This window comes from Parasteatoda tepidariorum, chromosome 7 (genome assembly GCF_043381705.1).
Source record: "Parasteatoda tepidariorum isolate YZ-2023 chromosome 7, CAS_Ptep_4.0, whole genome shotgun sequence".
Classification (NCBI taxonomy): domain Eukaryota; kingdom Metazoa; phylum Arthropoda; class Arachnida; order Araneae; family Theridiidae; genus Parasteatoda; species Parasteatoda tepidariorum.
In genome coordinates, this window is record NC_092210.1 from 24,055,782 (window position 1) to 24,080,563 (window position 24,782).

At 28.1% G+C, this 24,782-nt stretch overlaps 1 protein-coding gene across 1 annotated transcript in view; it reads left to right on the forward strand.

The window, feature by feature from the left end:
• Positions 1–24,782, forward strand: part of LOC107439667 (titin) — a gene marked incomplete in the record, with an annotated part of 381,506 nt that overhangs the window by 28,963 nt on the left and 327,761 nt on the right. Inside the window, 3 exon segments of the mRNA XM_071183739.1 lie at positions 15,707–15,829; positions 20,467–20,658; positions 22,937–23,045. Of these exon segments, the coding sequence (XP_071039840.1) occupies positions 15,707–15,829; positions 20,467–20,658; positions 22,937–23,045 (424 nt within the window).

Below are 24,782 nucleotides of genomic sequence, written 5' to 3' on the forward strand. Positions count from 1 at the left end.
TATCCAAAGATAATTTCATACAAAAAATAGTACGAATGATTCTTTATAATTTTTTAATACTTTATTTAGCAAGAGACGTATGAAATTTTCATAATTTCATAAATTATTCTAAACTTTTAACAGGAAGTTCCCGTTGTCAACATTTTGAAGAAAATATTTTTTATAGGGGTAGTTGTAAAAAAAAAAATTTAAATTGTAATCTTTTGTGGCCATTAATTAAATTTTGCAGTTTTTTTCCTTCTATTTTTTGCGTTTTGAAAATGCTTTATTGAAGTATTATAGTATTTGCATGCATTTCTTGTTTGACAGAAAGGAAAGCGTATAAATTGTTTGTTTTGGTTTTTTACCAGATGAAATTTGTATTTGATCTTTTAAATCAATCCGAATGTCGTTTTCCGATAAAACAAGCGTCTCTCAGAAACTTTTTAGAACATTCCAGATGACTGTAAAATATTATAAGTATTTTTTATCGTGAGGTTTTTCGGCACAAGATACCTGATATACAGTAATTTTTACAGCAATTTTTACTGCAAAATTTCTAAGTTACTGCGAATAAATAAATATTACTGTAAAAATGACGCTATAAAATTTTTTGGTAAAAAATGGACTTTAAGGTAAAATGAATTTTAAGGTAAAATGAATTTTAAGGTAAAATGAATTTTAAGGTAAAATTAATTTTACGGATGCTGTACTCAGGATGCCTTTACTTTTTACGGTAATTTGATCTGGAATTTTTACATTGTATAGGCATTTAATTTTAATCTTACTCAATTGACATGCTTTAGGCATATTTTCAAATACCATAAAACATGAAATTTTTAGTACATTTTCTATATGGGAAATTGTTTTACCTTCAACTAATTTACTCAGTTTATTATACAGTAAGACCTTTAGTACATTGCTGTTTACATTTATTGCTATCCTGTGCATTAGGGCTATTTAGTGCTTTAATGCACTAAATACGATGCGCACTAGAAAAATGTATGGTAAAAGAAACTACCAGAATATGGTAAAATTTACTGTTTCTCGCTCTATGGGAACATCTAAAGCACGACAGTTTTTAATTGACGGCAATTGGTAATGATTTTCAGTTAAATTAACAATAACATTTAGTTTATTACCATGCTGTTTGACAGTATTTGCAGTAAAATTCAGTAATTTTATCATGATGCCATAGATTATGGAATTAAAAATATTTATACGGTTAAATTCACTTTTCAGTTTTGAATTTCTACTAAATGTGTGGTAATGAGAAGTATAATTTTAAAAACCAGAGTTTCCGGTAAACCGTTACCATTTTAACGGAAAAATTACCAAATGATTGTTTTAAATACAATTAATTATAATATACTGTATTAAATTTTGGTTTAAATGCAATATATTGATAATTTCCCTTTTTATTATTTTATAATCAAAAGTATTGATTTTCTGTCAGTTTCCTCATTTGTATCACTTAATGAATGCAACCACTATTTATCCTAAAAATTGTAACTAAATTTGATCAATTTAGCATGCGGTACACTAAGAAAAAAATATGGTCTAAACTACCCGAATAAGGTAAAACTTTGCATGTTTCTGACTCTATGGGAACACCAAAAAGCTCGGTTATTTTTTATTGAAACCTTTTAGTAATGATTTTGATAAATTTAACGGTAAAATATATATTTATAACGCGTGATTAAACTTTAATAAATTTTATCATGATATATTAGAGCATGGCATAAAAACAATTTATTCGGCTAAATTTACTTTTTAGTTTTGTAATTTGCTTTCTATAATTATGAAAACTAGACTTTCCGGTAAATCGTCATGATATAAACAGAAAAATTACAAAATGATGGTTTAAATATCGTATATTTTGGTTTTTTTGACCAGAATTTATTTTTTCTCCAGTAATTTCATTAACAATCGGTGCTGTAATTTTACCTGAATTTTTCTCTGTGTATTTGTAGGCTCGTTAAAAAAAAATTTCAATGCTTTTTTTTTAAATTTTAATGTTTATTCATAGGTATTATACTCTCCAAAATCTCCAGCATTTTTTTTCTTTTTGAAATAAAACATTACAATCTGAAGCGGAAAATAGACAACAATAAGTTGAAAGGATAAAATAATTTTAACAAAATTTTTTCTTCCGTGTGATATTGCTAAAAGCACTGGTTAAAAATTGTATTATTGGGCATAATACGCATTTTATAATATAAATAAATACTTATTAATATTTTTAAAATATTAATATATTAATACTTTTTTGTAATATTAATCTATATATTTTTTATATTTTTATAATATTATTATCGATTTTATTATTTTTGAAATCAGAAAAAGTATGGGTAAGAAATGAATTAGTTTTTAGGCTTGCCAGCTATAACCGAAGTGAAAAAAAATTTTTGTTCCGGGATTATTTTAAACTATTTTAAGCAATATCGGACATAGTTTCTAAATTAGACCCTCTTGTGATGAAGAATCTTAAGATTATGAAAGTAAGAAACCTATATTTACTTTTTGAGTGTATGCTATAAATATTGTCTTAAAAAAATTTAGAGCGAAGGAAAAGCGTGAATGAACAAAATATGTCGTCGCTAAATTAATTTGTATTAGAGTAAATAGTTTACTGTCAGCACGTGTTGCGAATTACATAAGCTATTTTTAATTGTCTTTAAGCAATAATTAATGTTTAATTTGTTTAAGAAGTTTTACTTTTCGTTTCAGGTGTAACTAACTAATATTATTTTTTTCTGCCATTATTACACTGTAAAAAATTCTGGATTAAATTATGGTAAATAGTTCCAACACTCATGCCAGTTCTTTTTAACGTAAAATGCATTTTTACCAGAACATGTTACGGAACAGAAATCTTTGAGATACCGTAATTTTTACAGTAATAATTATCTTAAATAACTGAATTACTCTAAATAAATAAATATTACAGTAAAAAAAATATTTTATCATATGCTTGCTTTCGTATGCCTGTTTTAGGCAGAGGGGTGCCATCTATGGCCAAGAATTCGACTTCTGCCACACCATACGTCACACCCGTTTATAGGGCGGAACCATTCATACATCCATTCATTCATCCACAGATCGTAATTTTGACCTGAATCAGAGAACGATCGATCTCCTATCCAGTACCCCCAGAGGTATTGATTTGTTACGGGAACATGAGGGACTTTGCGACTCGGCAGATTTAATGCGCATCAGTGGTTCGAACCCATGAACTCTCGGACATGGGCTCAGTGCTCTACTGACCCGGCTATCCCGGCCTATTTTTTCATATATATATATATATATATGATTTTTTTTACAGCTTAGATTTAGGCCTTTAAAATACTTTTATGAATTAGTTACCATCTGTCAGAACTTCTGTGGAAAATCATATAAAAAAATCTTCTTGTTCAAGCACCTACTAATAGGCCATTTTACGAGAATATATGAATAATATTAATCTGATACCATTTTACAGCATATCAGAAATTTTCATGCGATTTTAAAGTTTTAATAATACCAATATATATTGGCATCTTTATTTAATTTTTTTTCTTCTAAAATATAACTGGCATTCAACAAACTATCCTTATATTGGGTATGCGGCTCTTTAAGTTAATTCAAGTTTAAATTTAAGTTTTTAACTCAGCTTCTTTGTGATTTCAAACTCAACAGAAAAAACAAGGGTATCCTGACGATTAAAGTGAAGCTTGATCAAATAGTGGTAAAAATTCCCTTTCTTAAAAGACTGAAAATAAGATGCATTTTTGTAATATGAAGGTAAAAATCAGATAATAAATTATTCTCAATACTAGTACAGCTGAATAAAAAATTCGATTCTTTTTAATACACAATAAGAAAAAAAGTATTATCAAAGTTAACAGAATATGGTAAAATTTACCGTGCTTCAGGCTTTATGGGAACACCAAAAATAAGGTAATTTTTTTACCGAAATGCATTGGTAAAATTATGTATGCGTAAAATTTGGTAATTTCATCATGATATCATTTATTCGGTTATATTTATTTTTCCGTTTTGTATTTTAACTAAATGTGTGATAATTAGAACTGTAATTTTGAAAATTACAATTTCCGGAGCACTGTTACCATATGAACTAAAATCGTTTCTTTATGAATTGTTTAAATACCGTATATTTTGGTTTTATTACCGCTAGTATGGTTTTTTTTTTACTAGAAATGTCTTAACAGGTAATTTTACTAAAATTTATTTCTCAGTAAGGCAATAAATAAATATTAATTTTATTAATTATTTTTATTTTCTTAACTACAGCTATAAGTAATTTAAATACTCACATAAATGTCATTAAGCATGATTGTTTTATGTTGCTGGTAAAGTTACTTTTTTCATTCGTATTTCTAACAATAAACATTTATTGCTTCAAATTTAAAAAACAAAATACAAAAAAAGAAAATTAGAAACAGTTTTAAAAGCAATATGTCTTATGAATAATATTTAGTTTTAGATTTATGAACTAAATTCATCTGACGTATACACAAAACAAAAGTGAAACATTTTGGATTTCAAATAATCGTGTGAAGTGTTGCGAAAAAAAATCCGCAATTCATCTACTTTCACTGCATGTAAATCAATTGCGAGGTCAAAATTACATGTGAAATCGCACTATAACAATACACCATTAATTGCCAAGTGAATAAGTACTTGTTTATTGTTACACCTTGTTTCTTATATATTTTCTGGAAAAAAAAGAGCTATTTGTTAGGTACTATATTTATTAAGTGAATTAGTTTTTCTTGGAAATTTATTATCCTCTGAATTATGTATGAAGTAGTACTGAAAGCTTTCTGCGTGACCTATTATTCACCTTTATCATCACGAGAGCACACCTTGTAAAGTCGCAACAGGTTTGCTTAATATCAGAATATAAGTTGAAGTGTTTGGGATCGTGTTCTACTACGAAATTTTGTTTTAAATTAGATTTTTTAAAAGTAAAAGTTTAAGAGGGGAAATACTTTGCGCACTGTTGGAAGTTTTGCAGCATGACGTTACATCGTTCAAATTTGCTCTAACTTTATTTTGAACGGAGGAAAATATTCTGGTAAAATTACCGTACTGTATTTTAATGACATTTCTATTAAAAAAAAACAACATTATTCTGGTATTAAAATTTAAAATATAATTATTTAAACCATTCATTTGGTAATTTTTCCGTTCTTACGGTAACGGGTTACCGAAAATTTTGGTTTTTTAAAATTGTAATCTTTTAAAATTGTAGTATATTGCCACACATTTAGAAAAAAATCTCACAGCAAAAAGAAAATTTAATTCTATATGATTTTTATGCCATGCTCTAAAGTATCATAGTAAAATTACCAAATTTAGCGTAATTCGTCACACATTATAAGACCCTGTTTTAGTGTGAATTTTATCGAAATCATTACCAAAGCTCTTCAGTAAAAAATACCGAGTTTTTCTGTTATCCGATAGAGCCAGAACCACGGTAAATTTTACCATAATATCAATTTTTCCATAAAATTATGGTAAATTTTGCCATAATATCAACAGAATAATAGGTTTTTATGCCATACTCCAGGTCTCATGATAAAATTACCAAATTTAACATTCACCAAATTTTATCACACATTACAAAACTATTTATTATCAGTTTTAACAAATTCATTATCAAAGCGCTTTAGAAAAACGAGCCGAGCTGTTTGATATTTTCATAGATCTAGATACACAGTAAATTTTACCATATTCTGATAGTTTCAACCATGCTTTTTTTTTCTCAGTATCTTTTCTCTATATCTTTGTGAAACTTGTGAATGAAAATCTAGTAAATGAAAATCCAATTCTTAAATCAATGTTAATTCTGGCTGTAACTCATTTTTACCCTTTATATCAAATATATTATGAACTCATGTAAACAGTACGCAAGTTACTACATTCTATATAAAATATTTTATTTGACGTATTGTTTTAAATTTTTTTCATTTAATTGACAATGTTTAATTTAATTCTTAAGAAACTTAGTTCTAAAGATAAGAAATCAAATATATTTCGAACCTGTAAGTTTTCCTAGCTTGATATCGGAAAGTTAAAGACTGAATAAATTGTTTTTTTTTTAAAAAAAAACTTGCGCATAAGTTATTTAAATTATTCGAGATGAAAGCGAAGTTTTGTATTGTTTAACAAGACATATCCTTTTTTTTAGATTTTTAAAATTGTGAAACATTGCATTCAAATGTAAACTATATTTTTTTCAATGAATGAACATAAATTTTATGAACTTACTCACCGTATTGTTTTCAGCTCAATAATTTCCATAAGACTTCGTATATATATACAATGGTAAGATAACAATAGACCTTGAAATGTTTTTTTGCTTCGTGACTTTGTCTTATTTTGAAATACCATTCAAATAAAGTTTCAATGAATTTTCATTTCAACATCCTTTTCTGAAAACAATGATTTAAATTTTTTTAAATTAATAAAATACAACTTACAACGACGTAAATATATTTTTTTGAGAACGTGATCTGTCAGAAATGTTCATTGACCTTTGTTAGCTTCTTGATATAGCATTAATATAATATTAATATTGCTGTAATTATTTAAAAAAAAAGTTTTTTTAAAACTTTGTTGTTTTAGAGATAATCATACACATTAAAGGTGGGAGGTGTGCTAGATTAAAAACCACCACGAAGTTTTCAAACGATTATTTTTTGTTTTTATTTTCGATAACATTCGTCACATTTCAATAATATTTTTCTTAAACGTATACGCTGAAAGTCATACAATGAGTAAAAAAAAGGTATGGTCAAAACTACCATAATACGATAAAATTTACCTTGTTTCTGGCTTTATGGGGGCACTAAAAAAACTCGGTAATTTTTATCGAGACTCTTTGGTAATGGTTTGGTAAAATTAACAATAAAATATTATTTTTGTAATTTGTCATAAAATTTGGAATTTTGGGAAAATCGTTACCATGTGAGCGTTAAAAGTACCAAGTAAATGGTTTAAATACCGCATTCGTTGATTTTATTAATCAAAATCATGGTTAGTTTTACTTTTAGAAATGTCATTACCATGCAGTACTGTAATTTTAGCAAAACCTTTTGGTTTTAAATTTTCCGATTTTTAAATTTTTTTTTCTTCCATCGTACAGAAACGATGACGATATAACACATTTTGCTTAGATTAACGCATTTTACTAGAAAATTCCAACATATATTTTTTATAGGAGGTTATATTTCCTGTCAGTAAATTATATGTAATCTAAAAATGAAAAATATGCTCAGCATCATGATTTTCTTTTTCTTTACTACGTTGTTTGCTGTCCGATAAAATCTAAAAAGATAAATCCATGAAAAGAGAATGGTAATAGTCACAGAAGTATTTAAGAAAAAACGCTTATTTTAAAAAATTTTCTTCATAACTTTTTTGTTGTTGTTTTGTTTTGATATGTGTTTTTTTTAATTCGTTTTTGCTACAAATGATCAAGTACTGATTTTTTTAAACCCTAGTCCGTTTGCTATATGGGTTTCTAGAGAGTCTAATGAAAACGAGATGAATGAAATGAGTCTAATTTGAAACTTTCTAGAGAGTTTAATGAAAACGAGATGAATAAAATGAGAGTATAATGAAAACGCGATAAATGAAATGAGAGTCTAATTTGAAACTTTCTAGAGAGTCAAATGAACATGAGATGAATAAAATGAGAGTCTAATGAAAACGAGATGAATAAAATGAGAGTCTAATGAAAACGAGATAAATGAAATGAGAGTCTAATTTGAAACTTTCTAAAGAGTTTAATGAAAACCAGATGAATGAAATGAGAATCTAATTTGAAACTTTCTAGAGAGTCAAATGAAAACAAGAAGAATAAAATGAGAGTCTAATGAAAACGAGATAAATGAAATGAGAGTCTAAAAAGTTTTCGAAAAAGGATGTTGAAACTTTCTAGAGAATCTAATGAAAACGAGATGAATAAAATGAGAGTGTAACGTGAAACTTTCTAAAGAGTCGAATGAGAACTAAAAAGCATACATGAAAACTCATAAATAAGTATGTTAATTTTAAATGATTTTAAGTGCTCCTTTCTAAAGTAAATTTAAATATGGTCTATAAATAATTTTAAAATTTATTAAAAATATTTGCGTGGTACTGAGGAAAAATGTATGGTGAAAAAGACCAGAATAGGGATTTATTTACCGTGTTTCTTACTCTATTTAAACACCAAAACGCTCGGTAATTTTTTACCGAAGAGCTTTGGTAATGATGTTGGGAAAATTAGCGATTAAATATAGTTTCGTAGTATACGATAAAATTTGGTAAATGTGATAAAAAAATTGGTGATTTTATGATGATCTTAAAGTATGACATAAAAGCCATTTATTCGGTACTCTTCAGTTTTGCATTTTTTATTAGATGTGAAGAACTGTAATTTTGAGATTAAAAATTTTTGGTAAATAGTCAGCATACATGAACGAAAAAATTATCAAATGAATAGTTTAATTAAACCTTTTATTCGGTTTAATTTATTTCTCATTTTTTTTTCTACTAAATGTGGGATAATGAGAACGATAAATTTGCATACCATACCATAATTGATGACCATTTGAACAGAAAAATTACCAAATAAATGGTTAAATTACAGTAAATTTTGGTTTTACTAAACAGAATTATGCTTTCATGAACCTGAAATGTCACTATTATACCGCATGGTAAATTTACCAGAATTTGTTATTCCTTGTCGCTAAAAGGATACAGACATAGCTTTCCATTTTAGCTAAAAATGCTTTTATTTTTATCAAAGTATAAAGAAAAAAATTCTTTATTTTGATCAAAAATTATGATCGTCAAATTAATTCGATATTATTACAAATCAATATAGTTTTTTTTTATCTATATTAGAACAGGTGTTTGTTTTTAGCCTTGATTCGGCGAATGTCTGAATGCTGCTTAAAATGTAGCATGGATTGTCACGACTCAATTATGAAGCATTAAAAAACACCTGCTCTTCAAACGGCATTACTGCCAAAAAAGTAGAACAGTTGCTAAATGATACAAAATTGTTCTCTTAAGAATATAAGAAAAAAAAACGCGTTTAAATTAAAACGCAATGATACTTTGCCATACTTTTCTCTGCAAAATCGTAATTCGTCGTCTTGTATGTGTTTTTTCTATTAATATTAAGAAGTAATTAACTTTAATAATAAATAAGTAGTAAATTAAGCAGTAAATAACGTTACATAATTTCTTTTTATGATCCCAAATTTTTTTATTAACTTATTTTAAGGAGTGTTTGAAAAAAGCTCAGAAATCACAGAGAATTAAAAATGATTCAAGTTTATTATTATCAGGGGCTTACAAATACCGGTTATCCTAAAATATCGTACATAGCGTCCAATTTAGTAAAAAGTAACCTTCTTTTTAAAATTTTCAAGCTACTTTCTCAGGGGTCTATAAAAATTTTAACTTTCTGTAGAACCCTGATTTGAATCATTATTTTTATTGTTATCATTATTATTAGTAGTAGTATTTATTAAAAGCATTTTTTCCTGGAATGTTAAAGCTTTTGAAAAACGCTTTTCTACCTCACCGCTATTTATAAAAATAACTAGACTTATAATTTGAACTTCAGTAGTCTTCTTATGGTGAACTACTATAGTTTATCATGAAATTAAAATATAAAAGAAATATGTTTTCATATTTTGGAAAAGCATAATATATTTGATTCTTACATTTTGAATAATAAATTCGATTATTTGTTGATTATATTCAACAGAAATATAAAATCAACTCAAACAGAACTGCAGCCCTAAAAATCATTATTTAACATAAACACATCATTGTTTCATTTTGAGCTTTTCAACTAGGTATAGGCAGTTTTATTCCATTTTAATAAATTTCAAATAAATTTCACGAACAAAACCGAGCATCTGAGAAAAAAATTAATTTTCCCATTTTGCTCTATATTGCTCCAGTCGAATTAAATTTTTTTAAAGAAAAATATCGAATACATATGGATTCAGTTTCAGCCTGAAAAGACAATATATGAAAGTTTCTTACGTTTCCTTTGCAGTGTATGTTACTTAACTACTGTTAAACATTGCGTGGTAAAGAATTTGGAGTGCAGATGTCAGCAACCTTTTAGGTACTAAGGGTATTTGGATATGGTTGATTTAAGGCCAAGGTTAACTTCTATTGTGTCGGATAGGTTTATCTATTTGAAATGAGTTAGGCTTGTAAGTTCATTCGTCTTAACTTATGCTAAACATTTGTTGAATATTACATCTCTAATTTTTTTCTTCTTTTTGTGTGCGTTTTTAGGAATTAGATTTAGTTTTTAGAACATTTTAATTTGATTTTTAAATTTAACTACTTGCTATTTTTTAAAGTTTATTTCAGTAGAATCATCAGTACTTATTGCTTGCTGTTAAAAATTTAAATACTCTTGATTGAAAACTTTATAACGAAAGCTACACTAAATATCTACATTACAAAAAAGTAAAAAATTCCCATGACAGCCCGTTGTAAGTCTGAGGTGTCATGGAGGTCAAGATTCCACAATTTCTTAACCAACGGTATGGTTGTGGCAATGTTGTCAGCACTGCGGACAGGCCGCCTTTACTTTCTGGACAAGCTGGTACCCATTGATTTGAAACGGGACACTAGATTTAGTAAATTTAACATGTTAGGTTGTTCTTAACCCTCTTAAACCTAGAATCACTGTTTGAGCGATATAACTTAGCATATCCTGCCATTAAAATATTTAATAATTAAGTACTAACAGAGCTTGTTAAATAATAATGATAATAATAGTTAATAATAATAGTAGCATATCCTGACAATAGTTTTTCATCAATCTAACGTTATAATGTTACTTTATTTCACAAATAGTATAGGCAAAGGGTTAGTGAAATTTGGGATAGCTTTTTTTCATAGACCAGGAAAATTTCTATGTTCTTGTAATTTTGCGTAAAATTATGTGCCATAATCTTTGTTATTGGAAATTGAAAATTTGTTTTTGAAAATAATTTGTACTTAATATCTTTTTGAATTTTTTAAAGATTTACTTATCACGTTTTCGTGATAATTTACGCTATTTGACAAGCAATGTTTTGAATTTTACATCTGTCTTTACATGCAATAATTATTCAAAAATTGTCCCAGATCTTCAATTAAACATTTAAAAAATATTTAAATTAAAAAAAAATAAATTAAAAGGTTGAGCTTCTTTTTCTTATACAACTGAAAATGTCTTCCATATTTAATTTTTTTTCCTTACTATAAAAAATACCTTTATTTTAATTTGTTTGCAGTATTTTTTGTTCTTAGTGTTTGATAAATCTTACAACTATCTAAAGTCAAAATAGAATTTTATTCCTTTTTATTATCTTTTTTTTTAAATTTAAAAAAAAAAAAATTTTTTTTTAAAAAAGCACATAAGAAAAATATTTTTTATAAATTCCTGTGTAAAACTTACGAAAATACATATATGTTACAACTTTTATACAGTTTTTTTGAATAGGTTTTAAGATCGATTGTTTTAACCTCACTTGAAGTTCAATATAGGAAAGAAATAAAACTAAATCTTATCTGGCATTCTGGTTTAGATAAAAACATAATTTTTTTTCAATGATTGTCAATATTTTAATGTTTTTCATTATATATTTCAATATTTTTAATATTATTTCAATATTTAAATTCAATATTTAAGCATTTTTTAAGTAAAAATTATTTTTTTCCTTCTGTATGGATATACCCTTAAATATTTTCCAAATCAAAATGTTAAGGCATTAATGGCGCAAAGGCTTGTCATTCTGAACTAACTGAACTCTCCATGCAGCTTTCACCGAAACATCCTATTTATAACCCCCTATTGCAACAACTGTAGAGGGATATTTATCTTGCCTACCTAGCATATTAGCAACCCCCACATTTTTTTTTCGTCTGTCAGTACATCTACATGAAAGTCTCTTCACATCTTCAAGCTATAAATATCACTTCATCTTTTCTTCTTTCAGACTTGAGCCGCATCTTAAGCATCTGTCGCCAAACTCAAAGAGCTGGCTCTGTTTTTGAACATGATTGCGAACTGCTTCGTAAAGGGCTGCCTTTTGTTCCTGCCTAATTGAAATATGCCCAGTGATGACTGTTATTGTTATAATTTGGCTTCTTTTTTTTGTTCTATGGATTGTTTCCAATAAGGAAGTACGCTTCGTTCTGGGTACATTGCCCCTGCAACATGTGTTGATTTGAACTTCAATAAATTAATTTTTATAGTTTATTATGGATTCGAATTAAAATATAAAACCTAAGGAAACAGAATTTATACTTAAATTTTTTGAAGGAAATTTATACTTCAAACTTCAGAAAATCCTCTTTATATTTCGTAGTTTATGGAAATTAAAATATAAAACCTAAGGAAACAGAATTTTCGCTTCAATTTACAATGGAAATTCGTACTTTGAACTTCAATCAATTCCTTTTGTATTTTATAATTTAAAAAATTTAAAATATAAAAGTTACGGAAAAAAAATTTGAGCTTTATTTACTAAGGAAGCTTATACTTTGATCTTCAATAATTTTTATTTTTGTTTATTTTGTATTTCATGGTTAATAAAAATTAAAATTTAAAACCTACGGAAAGAAGTGCTTTATTTACTAAGGAAGTATATACTTTAATCTTCAATATTTTGTTGTTGTTTATTTTGTTTTTCATAGTTAATAAAAATTAAAATATAAAACCTACGGAAAGAAATTTGTGCTTTATTTACTAAGGAAGTTTATTCGTTGATTTTCAATATTTTTTTGTTGTTTATTTTGTATTTCATAGTTAATAAAAATTAAAATATAAAACCTACGGAAAGAAGTGCTTTATTTACTAAGGAAGTTTACATTTTAATCTTCACTATTTTGTTTTGTTTATTTTGGATTTCATAGCTTAAAAAAATTAAGTCGTAAAACCTATGAAAAGAATTTATGCTTTATTTACGAAGGAAGTTTATACTTCAATATTATTTTTTGTTTATTTTGTATTCTATAGTTTATAAAAATTAAAATATAAAACCTCATGAAACAGAATTTACGCTTCAATTTACGAAGGAAATTAATGCTTCGAACTTCAATAAATTCCTTTATTACTTTTTTATTTTAATTTAGTAGAAATTAAAATAAAAATATAAGGGAACAGAAGTTATGGTTTAACTTACCACAGAAATTAATACTTTGAACTTCAGTAAATTCTTTTTGTATTTTACAGTTTATAGAAATTAAAATATAAAACTTAAAGAAACAAAATTTATGAATTATAGAATTTTTCTCAGAAATTTTCCTTAGAAATTAAAATATGAAAATTAAGGAGACAAAATTTGCTCTTCAATTTAGAAAGGCAATTTGTACTTTAAACTACAATAAATTCCTTTTGTATTTTATTAAAAAATTGAACTAAAATGTAAATCCTAAGGAAACAGAATTTATACTTCGATTTACGAATGGAATATATATTTTTAACTTCAATAAATTCCTTTGGTATTTCATAGTTTATAGAAATTAAAATGTAAAACCTAAGGAAGCAGAATTATTTAAAGCAAAGTACAAAAATGCAAGATTAAAATAATCATAGCACCTTGATTTTTATTCAAGCATTAACTATCTTGTAATGGTTGAACCTTAAAATAATGCAAAAGGTATAATATGAATTGCGATTGGGAGTTTAGATGTTTTAACGGATTATGGATTTGACACATGGTATTTATTATCCAAAATTCTATTAAAGTGTTCTAAAATGACAAGTGTTAAAATCATCGAAACATTTACATTTTTAAATGCTTTTATTGTAAATAAAAAATAAATGTCTAATTATATTTTTTTAGTTATTTTTATTTATGAAATTTGGTAGAGTATCAACTGAAATCCCCCAAGTTGTAATTTTAAAATACTGATAAATTAAAATATTTATAATGTTTATAGACGATTGTATGTATAATGTTTATAGATTGCTTAAACTCAAGTAATATTTGTAAAACTTAGTAACAGTAGTCATAATGATTCAAAATAATTAAAACAAAATATTTATTTCGTATGCATTCGAAGTCGATATGTATTTTTATACATCAATATATTAAGGAAAAATATATTTAAAAATTGTAAAATTTTAGGAAAAAAAATAAAATTAAAGAAAAGAAACATGTGAACTGCTTAAATGTGACGTGAGACAACATGTGAAGTGTTTTGAATAAAATATTATTACATTAAAAATTTCATTTATGTGAATATCATAAATATACATGAATTTTGTGTTTAAATTGAAAATAAAAACTTGAAACATTCTCTTCTTTTACGTAATATTAATACCATTATATCAATTTAACAACGAAGCATATTTCTAAAATTGTTGTGTAAATTTCCTCTGTTTGTCATTTTTTGAGCTAAGAAATGTAGTATTATTATCATAATTTTGATTAAATTTGCCGCAAATTTAAAAAATGTTTCGATAGTATTAAATCGTTATATATCATATTGTTTTCTTTGAAGCGAATAGATATCATTTAACCTTAATGAATGGATGAATGTCTTTCAGTTCACGTTAATATCCTATGAACCGGAAGGGCCAAAATATCAAACTTGCTCATTAAAATTATATTTTCACCATAATATCAGTTAAATTTACAACACATAATTAGATATCAACTTTTGAATTATTGTTTTTTTGTAAGATTGCATCAAACCACAATATCGATTATATTTGCTATTACCCTAATAAAGTGTAAAGGTAATTTATTAATACATTATAAAATGGTATCGATTTTATTTAAATAAGTAACTCCATAACTCTCATGGATATCTATAGTTCTCCCCATGGACACGACACCAACCAACCAGCCAACTAACTCTATAACTTACTCTGCTACTCTATAATTGACGTCAACTCTATTACACCACTTCAAAAATTAACTTACTCTGTTACTCTACTTCAGCAAGCAACGTTTGCGTCATTTTATTGAGGTTTCATCGTTTAAAAATAAAGTGCATAATTTCCGAAGTTGGTTTGTTTTCGCACTGACCAGTAAATGTGAATTATAAAATTAAAACTTTAATTTCGCTTAAATAACTTGTCCACTGAAATTATATTTTTATCATAATATCAATCAAATTTACAACACTTAATTGACGTCAACTCTATTACTCCACTTCAAAAATTGACTTACTCTGTTACTCTACTTCAACAAGCAACGGTTACGTCATTTTATTTAGGTTTCATCGTTTAAAAGTAAGTGCACAGTTTCCGAAGTTGGTCTGTTTTTGCATAGACGAGTAAATGTTATTTATAAAATTAAAACTCTAATTTTGCTTAAGTGAATAAGTTTTAATTTAACTTATTACAAATCAAAAATGTTATTGTAATATTTTAATGTATGTATTTTAAAAATTTTAACATGGTGGATTAATAATTCAATTTATTTGAAATGCTTACTTCAAGAAATTTTCAATGGGTTAGAAAATTATTTTAGGGTAATTAAAAACAGTTTTTTTCTATCTAATGATTGTGTGCGTTGATTCTCTTTTTTTTTAAGCATAAATTTTTCAGTTTTTGGAATGAAACTCTCTTTATTTTAAATATCTGTTTTTCAAAATTAATTATTTCTTTTTTTTTGTCTCAATTTTCATTTTAATATTCATTGTCTACTCTCAGATTTTGTGTCTGACAATTGTTATTTTTTTTAATTTACAGAGCAAAGAATGGATTCAGTTAAAAATTCAAGAAATGTATCCAGCTATGACAGATATAGGAACAAATTTACAAGAAGCTTCAGATTTATATCATCAGCACGAAAAAGTCCTAGAAAAATTGCAGGTAAGCTTTATGCATCCATTATCATTGCTGAAGTTGAATAAGATAAGTTGCTAAATATTTCTTTAAATATCGAGGAATGAACTATCTAGTTGTAATTATGATTTTAAATTTACAAATTGCTTCCTCTTAATCAGATAAAATTTGTTATATGATTTAAAAATTTTTTAATTTTGCACAAAAAATTTCACTTTTGAGTCATGTCTACACTCATAGAAAAAAATTATTCAACGGTATATCATATGCCGAATTTTCTTATATAAAATAATGAATGCTATAGTTTATTTTCTCACTCTGTCTCTTAAAAAAAGATTACAAATATAATTTAGGTATTTTGAACCATAAAGCAGCACAAATTAGCTGCAACCTTCAATTAGTTTGTGCTGTTTTATGTTGCCTTGCTGTAACCTTATTATTACTGTAACCTTAATATTAATTTGAAGGAAGTTTCGGTATATATGCACCATACATAGCACCATATTAAGTTTGCAGTAAATTTGGAAGATATTATCATAACACGCATTGCAAAATTTCCAACTGTGTTCCCAGATATTTGATAATTTAAATTCAATAACAACAAAAGTTAATATTAAAGTACTTTTACTTTATTCAAGATGATTAAAATGAGAAGAAAAAAAAATTGATTAAAGGTACTGAAAGTTGTTGTCGTTAAAGTAAAATTGATTGTTGAAGTTAACTGCTTTACAAAGCTCGGCGTAGATGTAAACTATTTAACGTGGCTTTTATCAATAAGCAGTGCACATGTACAATAAAAACTATTTCAGCAATGACGTCAACATTGAATATTTTAAAAATTAATTATCTTTACCAAAGAATTTGTACAAATAATGACATTTACAAGTATGTGTATGAAAATGTTGTTACTTGAAGCATTTTCTTTTGAGATTAATAAAATATATTCACGAAGAAGTAATCGAAATTGAAGTTTACGAGAGATTATCAATAATTACAATATTTTTTGTTGCTAATTAAACAAGGGAAAAGTGATTCGAGTGAAATGAATCAACCATTTAGTGCAAATAAACCGATTTGAGTAGTATCGTAAGAATGATTCATTCAGAATAGTAGTTAGTCAAATCCACTGACTTCAATCAATCTGAACAACCAAGTAGACCTATTACTCAAAAGGCCCGCTCCCACGAATTCAAAACAAACCTTTCTTACACTGACAAAAAAGTATGGTCACAAATACCAAAACATGGTAAAATTTACCCTGTTTCTGGTTGTATGGGAAAACCATAAAGCTTGATAATTTTTTCGAAGCGCTTTGGTAATGATTTTGGTAAAATTAACTATAAAATATGGCTTTATAATATGTGATAAAATTTGATAATTTTATCATAATACTTTAGAGCATGGCGTAAAAATAATTTACACGGTTTAATTTACTTTTTAGTTTTGTGTTTTTTACTAAATGTGTGGTAATAAGAACAATAATTTAAAAAGAAAGAAAAGAATTTCCAGTTAACCGTTACCATATGAACGGGTAAGTTACCAAAATGAATGGTTTAAATATCGTAAATATTTTGGTTCCATTACACCATATTTACCAAATTTCGTCATATGTTATAAAGCCATATTTTATTATTAATGTTACCAAAATCATTACAAATACGCTTCGATAAAAAATACCGAGATTTTTGGGTGTTCCCATAGAACCAGAAACACGGTAAACTTTACCACATTCTGATTCTCAGTGCATAATCCTAACCACATAGCTAGAAATTTTGGAACAAATTGAATCATAGTATAATTTCCTGCAGCCCTATTATGGTGCTAAATTGGGCCATATTATTGTATTTTAACTTGAACGGAAAGATAGTTTAACACCTTACAAATCCAGCTGATTTGCATTGTATTACAGTTGAAGTTACTGATTTTATTGTTCAACACTGAAGAGATTTTTCTGGAATAAATACAAGAAAAATATTCCATTATTTAGATTATTGTTTGTTTTGAAAAAAACAAACGAATGTTGGTTTACTCCCTTAATATGATAAATCGAGGCTATATATATGAGGTGTAATTTAAGTCGTTTGTGCTTTTGTTAAATTACGTGGGAAGTCATTTGGAATAAGTACGTCTTAAAAGCACATAATCTTGGATAGCCAATTAAACCAATTAGGATCTCTGCTCTTAATCTATTAAATATATGGAGACAGTGGCTAAATATTTCGACACTTAAGAATGGCAGTTAAAGCTCGTGGGCGGGCGACAGATCACATTCTTTTATTTCCAGTAATTGGGTGAAAGAACAAGATAAGAACGGTTTCGCCGTTCCCACTTTTCTTTTTTTTAAAAAGCCTTTTATTCCGTTTTTTTTGTTGTTAAACTTATGATCTTTTTTTATGCAACTGCTTTATTTATTTTATTTTGTCATTGAAAGCTTTGAATTTTTTTTTTATTAATTTATTTAGTCTGCTTGTGTTTGATTTTTTTTTAAAATTTAATTTAACTATATTTTGTCAATAAAGTAAACTGTTTGAAATTTTGGAGGGAGTTGAACCATAGTACAATTTATGTTTTCTGCAATCTGAATAAGTTGAACCCCGTAATCATAAATTTTGAACCTAATTATATGATACTATGGTTCAACCTGAGTGGAAACAAGGTACAATTTAACATATTTATACCTTATAATGATTCGAGATACCTACATTATAGTTCAACGTTTTCTAAAAGTATAGTGAGGGGGAGACATGTAGAAATTTCCATCCGACTGTGCAATTATAAATTCAACTTGGAAGACAAGGAAACTCCAGTAAGCATTTAAAGTGAAACTAATTCAGATTTGCGTTACTAGGGAGGGAAAACTCCGAAATCTCCAACTGTTCTCTTCATTGCAAAGGACTCATGATCCGTCTGTCACTGATGATATCCTTGGGGGCCTTTGAAAACCGAGCCAGTACATCCTGATCTATTATAATTACTATTTAAAATTTTATTATTATTATAAATCTCAAATTAATTCGATTTTAGGAGTTGAGACGTGGTGGCTCAGGGGATAGAGCGTTCGCCTTCCAGTGAGGTAACCCTGATTCAAATCCCAGCAATGGCTGGTCGATACAAATTTCGCACCCGTCTTGCACCGAGCACAGTGCTGACGTAAAATATCCTAAGTGGTAGACCTATCAAGAGTTAGGGTCCCCTTGCTGTCAGGTTAACCGTGTGACGTTTCCGGGGTTTTTCTCTTCATGTAACGCAAATGAAGGTTAGTTACATCGAAAAATCCTCCAGTATATAAAATTTTTCCCAATACTTGATTCACGGTCTTTTTTATTAGTTTAATAATTATAAGGCTGCGAATTTGAGCATTGATAGTCAGAAACTCAGAATCAGATCGGCTGCTCAACGCCAATTATAAAATAAAATTTCTCAGAATCTTAAATGTTTATTTTTATCGCATTTTCGAATTCCTTACATAACACGTATGAATTTTATTTATTTTTGAAATGTTTGTAATAAGTGCGTACTGCGCAACTAAAACATTTTAGAAATCCTCTTTGTCAGAATTTTTTCCAGAATTTCCCCGATGGAGCCCAGAATAAAAATCAAAATTTTTATACTAATTTTTTGAATTTTAAAGACGAAAATTTTGTTTTATCCTATGTGAAATCTGTAACGTTTCCCCAACAATGTTTTGGGATTGAACAAATTTTTCCTGATAGGAGGGCGCGTGTAGTTTTACTTTCAGGCTCTGATTCAGCGTGAAAGTAAAACTACATTCAGGTCAGGTTTCTCTGATTCAGGTCAAAATTACGATCTGTGGATGAATGAATGGATGTATGAATGGGTCCGCCCTATAAAATAGGCTCTGACGTGTGTGTGTCTGAAGACGGCCATAGATGGCGCCACTGAAAAACAAGTAACACTGCCTTAAAATTGCTCGGTTTCACCAAGCAGGCTTGCTAGTGTGACATTAGAAACAACAAAAACAACAACTTTCACGCTGGAGAAAAAATAAACTCTTAGAAAATATTCTTTCAATATAAAGTTATTGTTTTTTTCCCGATAGCATCAATAAAACGTATTTTTATTTAAAAAATATGTCCACTCTTATAAATCACATGTATCAAATGCTACAAAAAGACAATTTAAAATTACTAATTTTCACATTCCATATTAATTCACATTTCTTCGATTTAAAGTTTTCACTCGATTCGCACTCACTCGCGATTCGTATTCACTAGCGAGCAGGGCGATCTCTTAGTTTATGCTGTGCTAAATTAAATCCATTTATGATACCTACCATGTGCTAGTTGTAAGTGGCAGACTTCAGCAGGATATTTTTGAGATAAGCTTTCTTAATATAAATTCAATTCTTTTTGAAAATAACAAAAATGTTTGCGTTATGTTTAAGTATGGTTTATTATTCTGTAAAAGAGGAATATTGGTATTTATTTTGAGATTTTAACTATTTGTAGGTAGCACTTTTTTCAATAGTTTTGGACTTATAAGTTAGAAGTTCGAGTGCTATTCGAATACCAGATAGATTTAGTCTGGCATTTCGACACTTTTATTTAAGTAAACTGTAATTTAATTACAAGCATGCTTACTTGATTGTCTTGTTAACTATATGATAAATTTTAATCTTGTTTCATGGTATGTAAATATTTCAGACAAAACAAAGTCCTGTAGAAGAACTGTTAAGACAAGCAGACGATTTGATATCCACCCAAAAGCCCAGGGGAGAGGTGTACTCGGCAATGGCTGAAAATTTAGGCCTAGCATGGAAAGACTTAAATGCCCAGCTTGAGCAAAGACGACAAATTTTGGAACAAGCTGTTGCTTTTTTCATGAAAGCTGATATTGTAAGCAACAACTAATTGGTTATACATTGTGAATAATATATGAGGTGTAAATTTCTATACTATTCAGTTTTAAATAATAACCAGATGTTCGTTTATAGTAGAATTTTTTCAAATCTTATTTTAAGAATATTTTTCAATATTAACCAAGCAATATTAATATGGACCACTATATTTCAATATTAATATGGACCACTTTATGTATTTGAGGAATTGATTAAATTTAATCTTTTTTTTATTTTGATAAATGGTTCACATTATTTTATTGCATCTTGATATTAAAATACATCGAATTAAAAATAAAAGTTTGTTAATTTATCAATTTTATCATCTAAGTTCGTGATGTACCATCCATCCGTCAAAATGTCCATCCATAAAAACATTTATTTTTGACTAAACTTCGAATGAATTATATCGAAATTTTAATCTCTATAAATTATTGTGCTGTTTTTATTTCACTTTGGATATTCACGACAAATATATTGTCAAAATTTTACAGTTTATAGTAAAAAATATAAAATAACAAGTGGAGTATAAGTTAAGAAAAAATGCCAAAATTAAATTCCATTTATAGTAAAACCAAATTTTAATAAAATAGAATTAGATTTCTCCTAGAAGAGTACTAAAATCTTTTTATTTTTATTTTAAAGAGTATTCAAATCAAAGTTTTCAGTGCAATAAATCTTTAAGTATCAAATTTGTACTGAAAAAAAATATTTAAATTACAGTTCTATGTTTCTAATTTAAAACGGAATTACAATTATTTATGCTTCATTAAAATGCTTTCTCTACCCAGAAAAACAATTCAGGCAAAATTATAGTACTGTATGAAAATGATATTTCTTTGATTAAAAAAAAGAAACCACAATTCTCGCAATAAAAACCAAAATATACTGTATTAGGCTTAGACTTAGAGGTTGGGCAGCTCTGACGAGCAGGGCACATCGAGCAGAGGTCTATTGTACCCAAACCCTAGTCGTGATTAGCAAGAAAGCCCTATAGCTGAAATAAAGTTCAGCAAACACCTTACAGGAACATCTTGCAGTTCCCAGGCATTGACGCAATGCTGCCCTAGATGCTCAAATCTTTGACCAGAATAGACATCACAATCACAAAGTATGCGTCGTGATGTCTCTTCTTATAGATGACATCCCCGACAAAGAGAATTGGATTCTATTCCCATAATGTTTAGGTGTCTCCTGAGGATAAATATACTGTATTAAAACCAATTATTTGATAATTTTTCCGTTCATATGCTAACGGTTTACTGCAAATTCTAATTTTTGAAAGTATAGCTCTTATTACCACACATTTAGCAAAAAATACTAAAGTGAAAAGTAAATCGAGCCGAATAAATGGTTTTTATGCCATGCTCCATGAAAAAATTACCAGATTTTATCCCATATTATAAGCCATTATTTTATTGTTAATTTCATCAAAATAATTACGAAAACTCCTCAGTAAAAATTGACCAGAACCAGGTAAAGATCATGGTAAAATTTACCTTATCCAGATAGCTTTGACCATACTATTTTTCTCAGTATAGAGCTAGTGACAGTTTAAATATGGTTGTGATTGAAATGAAGATTTTTAAAAAGAAACAAATAGGTTAAATTCTTTTTGGAAATTAAAATTTCTACGCGTGATAGCTACTAAATATTAAATTCACAGGTAGAAAATGCAACAGATTATTCGGCAAGTTTTTTTTTTTTTAATCTTTTGCAAAATTTGTGATCTAAAATATATAGAAACATTTGTATGTTTTATCCCTTTTAGTCTTAAAAATATCTAAAAATGTTATTTCCATAAAAGTTAGTTCGAGTGTCTGTTAGTTTTGTCCCGTAACTGCGCCAAACTGTTGTTAGAGATGAATATTATTTTGAAAACATTGTTTTAAATTTTTTTCCTTTAGTAGCGCCATCTGCTTACGAATCTTCTGACTAATTTTGAAACTTGATAAGAAGAAAACTTAGTTTCTCAATTATATGTGCCAAACTCTTTCTTTCCTTTTTCTCAATTGGTTTTCTGAATCGTCGATTGTCTTTAATACACTCAATAATTCTTTTCTCGTATTAATCTTATTGAGTTTGCCGTTTTCTTTAAAACTTTTTATAAATGTTTTTAATTGTTTTATGTTATAATCTTGTTATAAATGTTTTTAAATGCCGTATTGTGAGATATATGCCATATTAAAAATATGCTTGTAATCTTATTGACAATTGTGCATTGTGCCTTAATATTTATGAATTATCAGTATTCATGTCTAATGTATTTATTTCAGTTTGCTGATAGTTTGGAGGTGATCAAGCAAAGCGTATCAGAAACATTCCTTCCAAATACTGTAGAATCTGCTATCACTTGCTTGAATCGCCATAAGGAAGATAGAAAAAGTAATCACTTTTTTTAATGTCCATTTACACCAAAGAGCCATTACATTATGACCACCCTCCATCTATAACAATTGGCTCGCCCAGGTTTTCATGGTTTCTCGCACAGGAACAATGTTTTCTTGGGGCACATTAGGATCCATAATCCTCATAGAACAATCCCTGACGTCTGTAAGCTACTTGAACATAGTTGCAGACCAGGTTCACCCATTCATGGCAACAGTTTTTCCTGCGGGGGATGGTGTTTACCAACAGGATAATGCACCATGTCATAAGGGTCGAATCGTCATGGATTGGTTCGAGGAACATTCCAGTGACTTTCAAGTCATGTCTTGGCCCCCAAATTCACCTGACCTTAATCCAATAGAGCATTTGTGGTCCTACTTGGAAAACCAAATTCGTGCTGCCACGCTACCCCCTCGCAATGTGAGGGAATTGCAGGACCAGTTGGTGAGCGCTTGGTACCAGATACCTCAGACTACCTATCAGCACCTTGTGGAATCAATGCCACGGCGGGTGCTAGCAGTTTTGAGGGCTAAAGGTGGTCCTACGTGTTATTAGCAGGGTGGTCATAATGTAATGGCTCTTCGGTGACTATTTAAACATAAATGAATGGTTCTTTTAAACCAATAAGACTTGTTTTAAATTATTATTAATATTTTTTTTAAAATATGCAGTTCATGATTAGTTAACATTAGTAAACATTATCAACACTTTTAAACCACGGAGATAAAAAAAATAATTCTGGGGATCACCGATGATCAGACTTATGTCCAGTTATGAGAAAAATACATCTCCAAATTTCTTAAAATAAATAGAAAAAAAAATTCCCAATTTTTGTTATTAAGGTAAAACAATGGAGAACTATATCGTAAACACCGCAACTATTATTAACGCAGACTTATGTAAAGTAGTAAGAGCAGCGTCAAAAGAAAACACGAATCACATAATTCATCACATGGAATCTGTGGATTTCATGTTTTTGTAGCCATAACTAAAAGATGAAGGCAAGGAACTGAAGGAATAGTTGGCGATAAGTGGAACAGATGGAAAAAATGCTTGCGATTATCTGCAAAACAAAACGCGTCGAATAAATGCACTGATTGTTTATAAAACCTGATGGACCAGGCTTTTTTAGCTACTAGTTCATGAATTATGTATCTTGTTTTTGTTTATGAACTGTATTATTATTATTTTTTTGCATTCTTCAATTCTCTTTGTAGTTATACCTGAAGGAATTTCGACCGATTAATTGTTTTACGTTCGTTTCGTTGAAGCGGAGAACCATTTGTGCGGAAAATGGACGAAAGTCGATATTCGAAATTCAATGTAAATTTTGCTGTAATTTTAATTAACTGAATCATGTTTATTTATAAGTGGAACAATAAAAAAAAAAGAGTGGAGCTATATTGTTTAACGAGTTTGATAATATGATTGCAGCAGACACGGCTGCAGAAAATTTTTACGATATTATGGCGCAATACACTCCGAAATTTCCAACTGTGTATTCATCGTTGAATTTTATTCGATACGGAAAAGTACGGAAATATTATGGATTACATGTTTCCGTTACTTACGAATAAATAATGGATTTTTAATTGAATGTAAATTTAATTACAGGTTTCGAAAATCATACCATGTTTTTAAAAAAAATCTTTACCCTCGGAGCCACAGCGACCCGAAATAGTGTTCCGCGGAACACCAGGGTCACACAGAAGGAACACAGGGGATCCGAGAGCT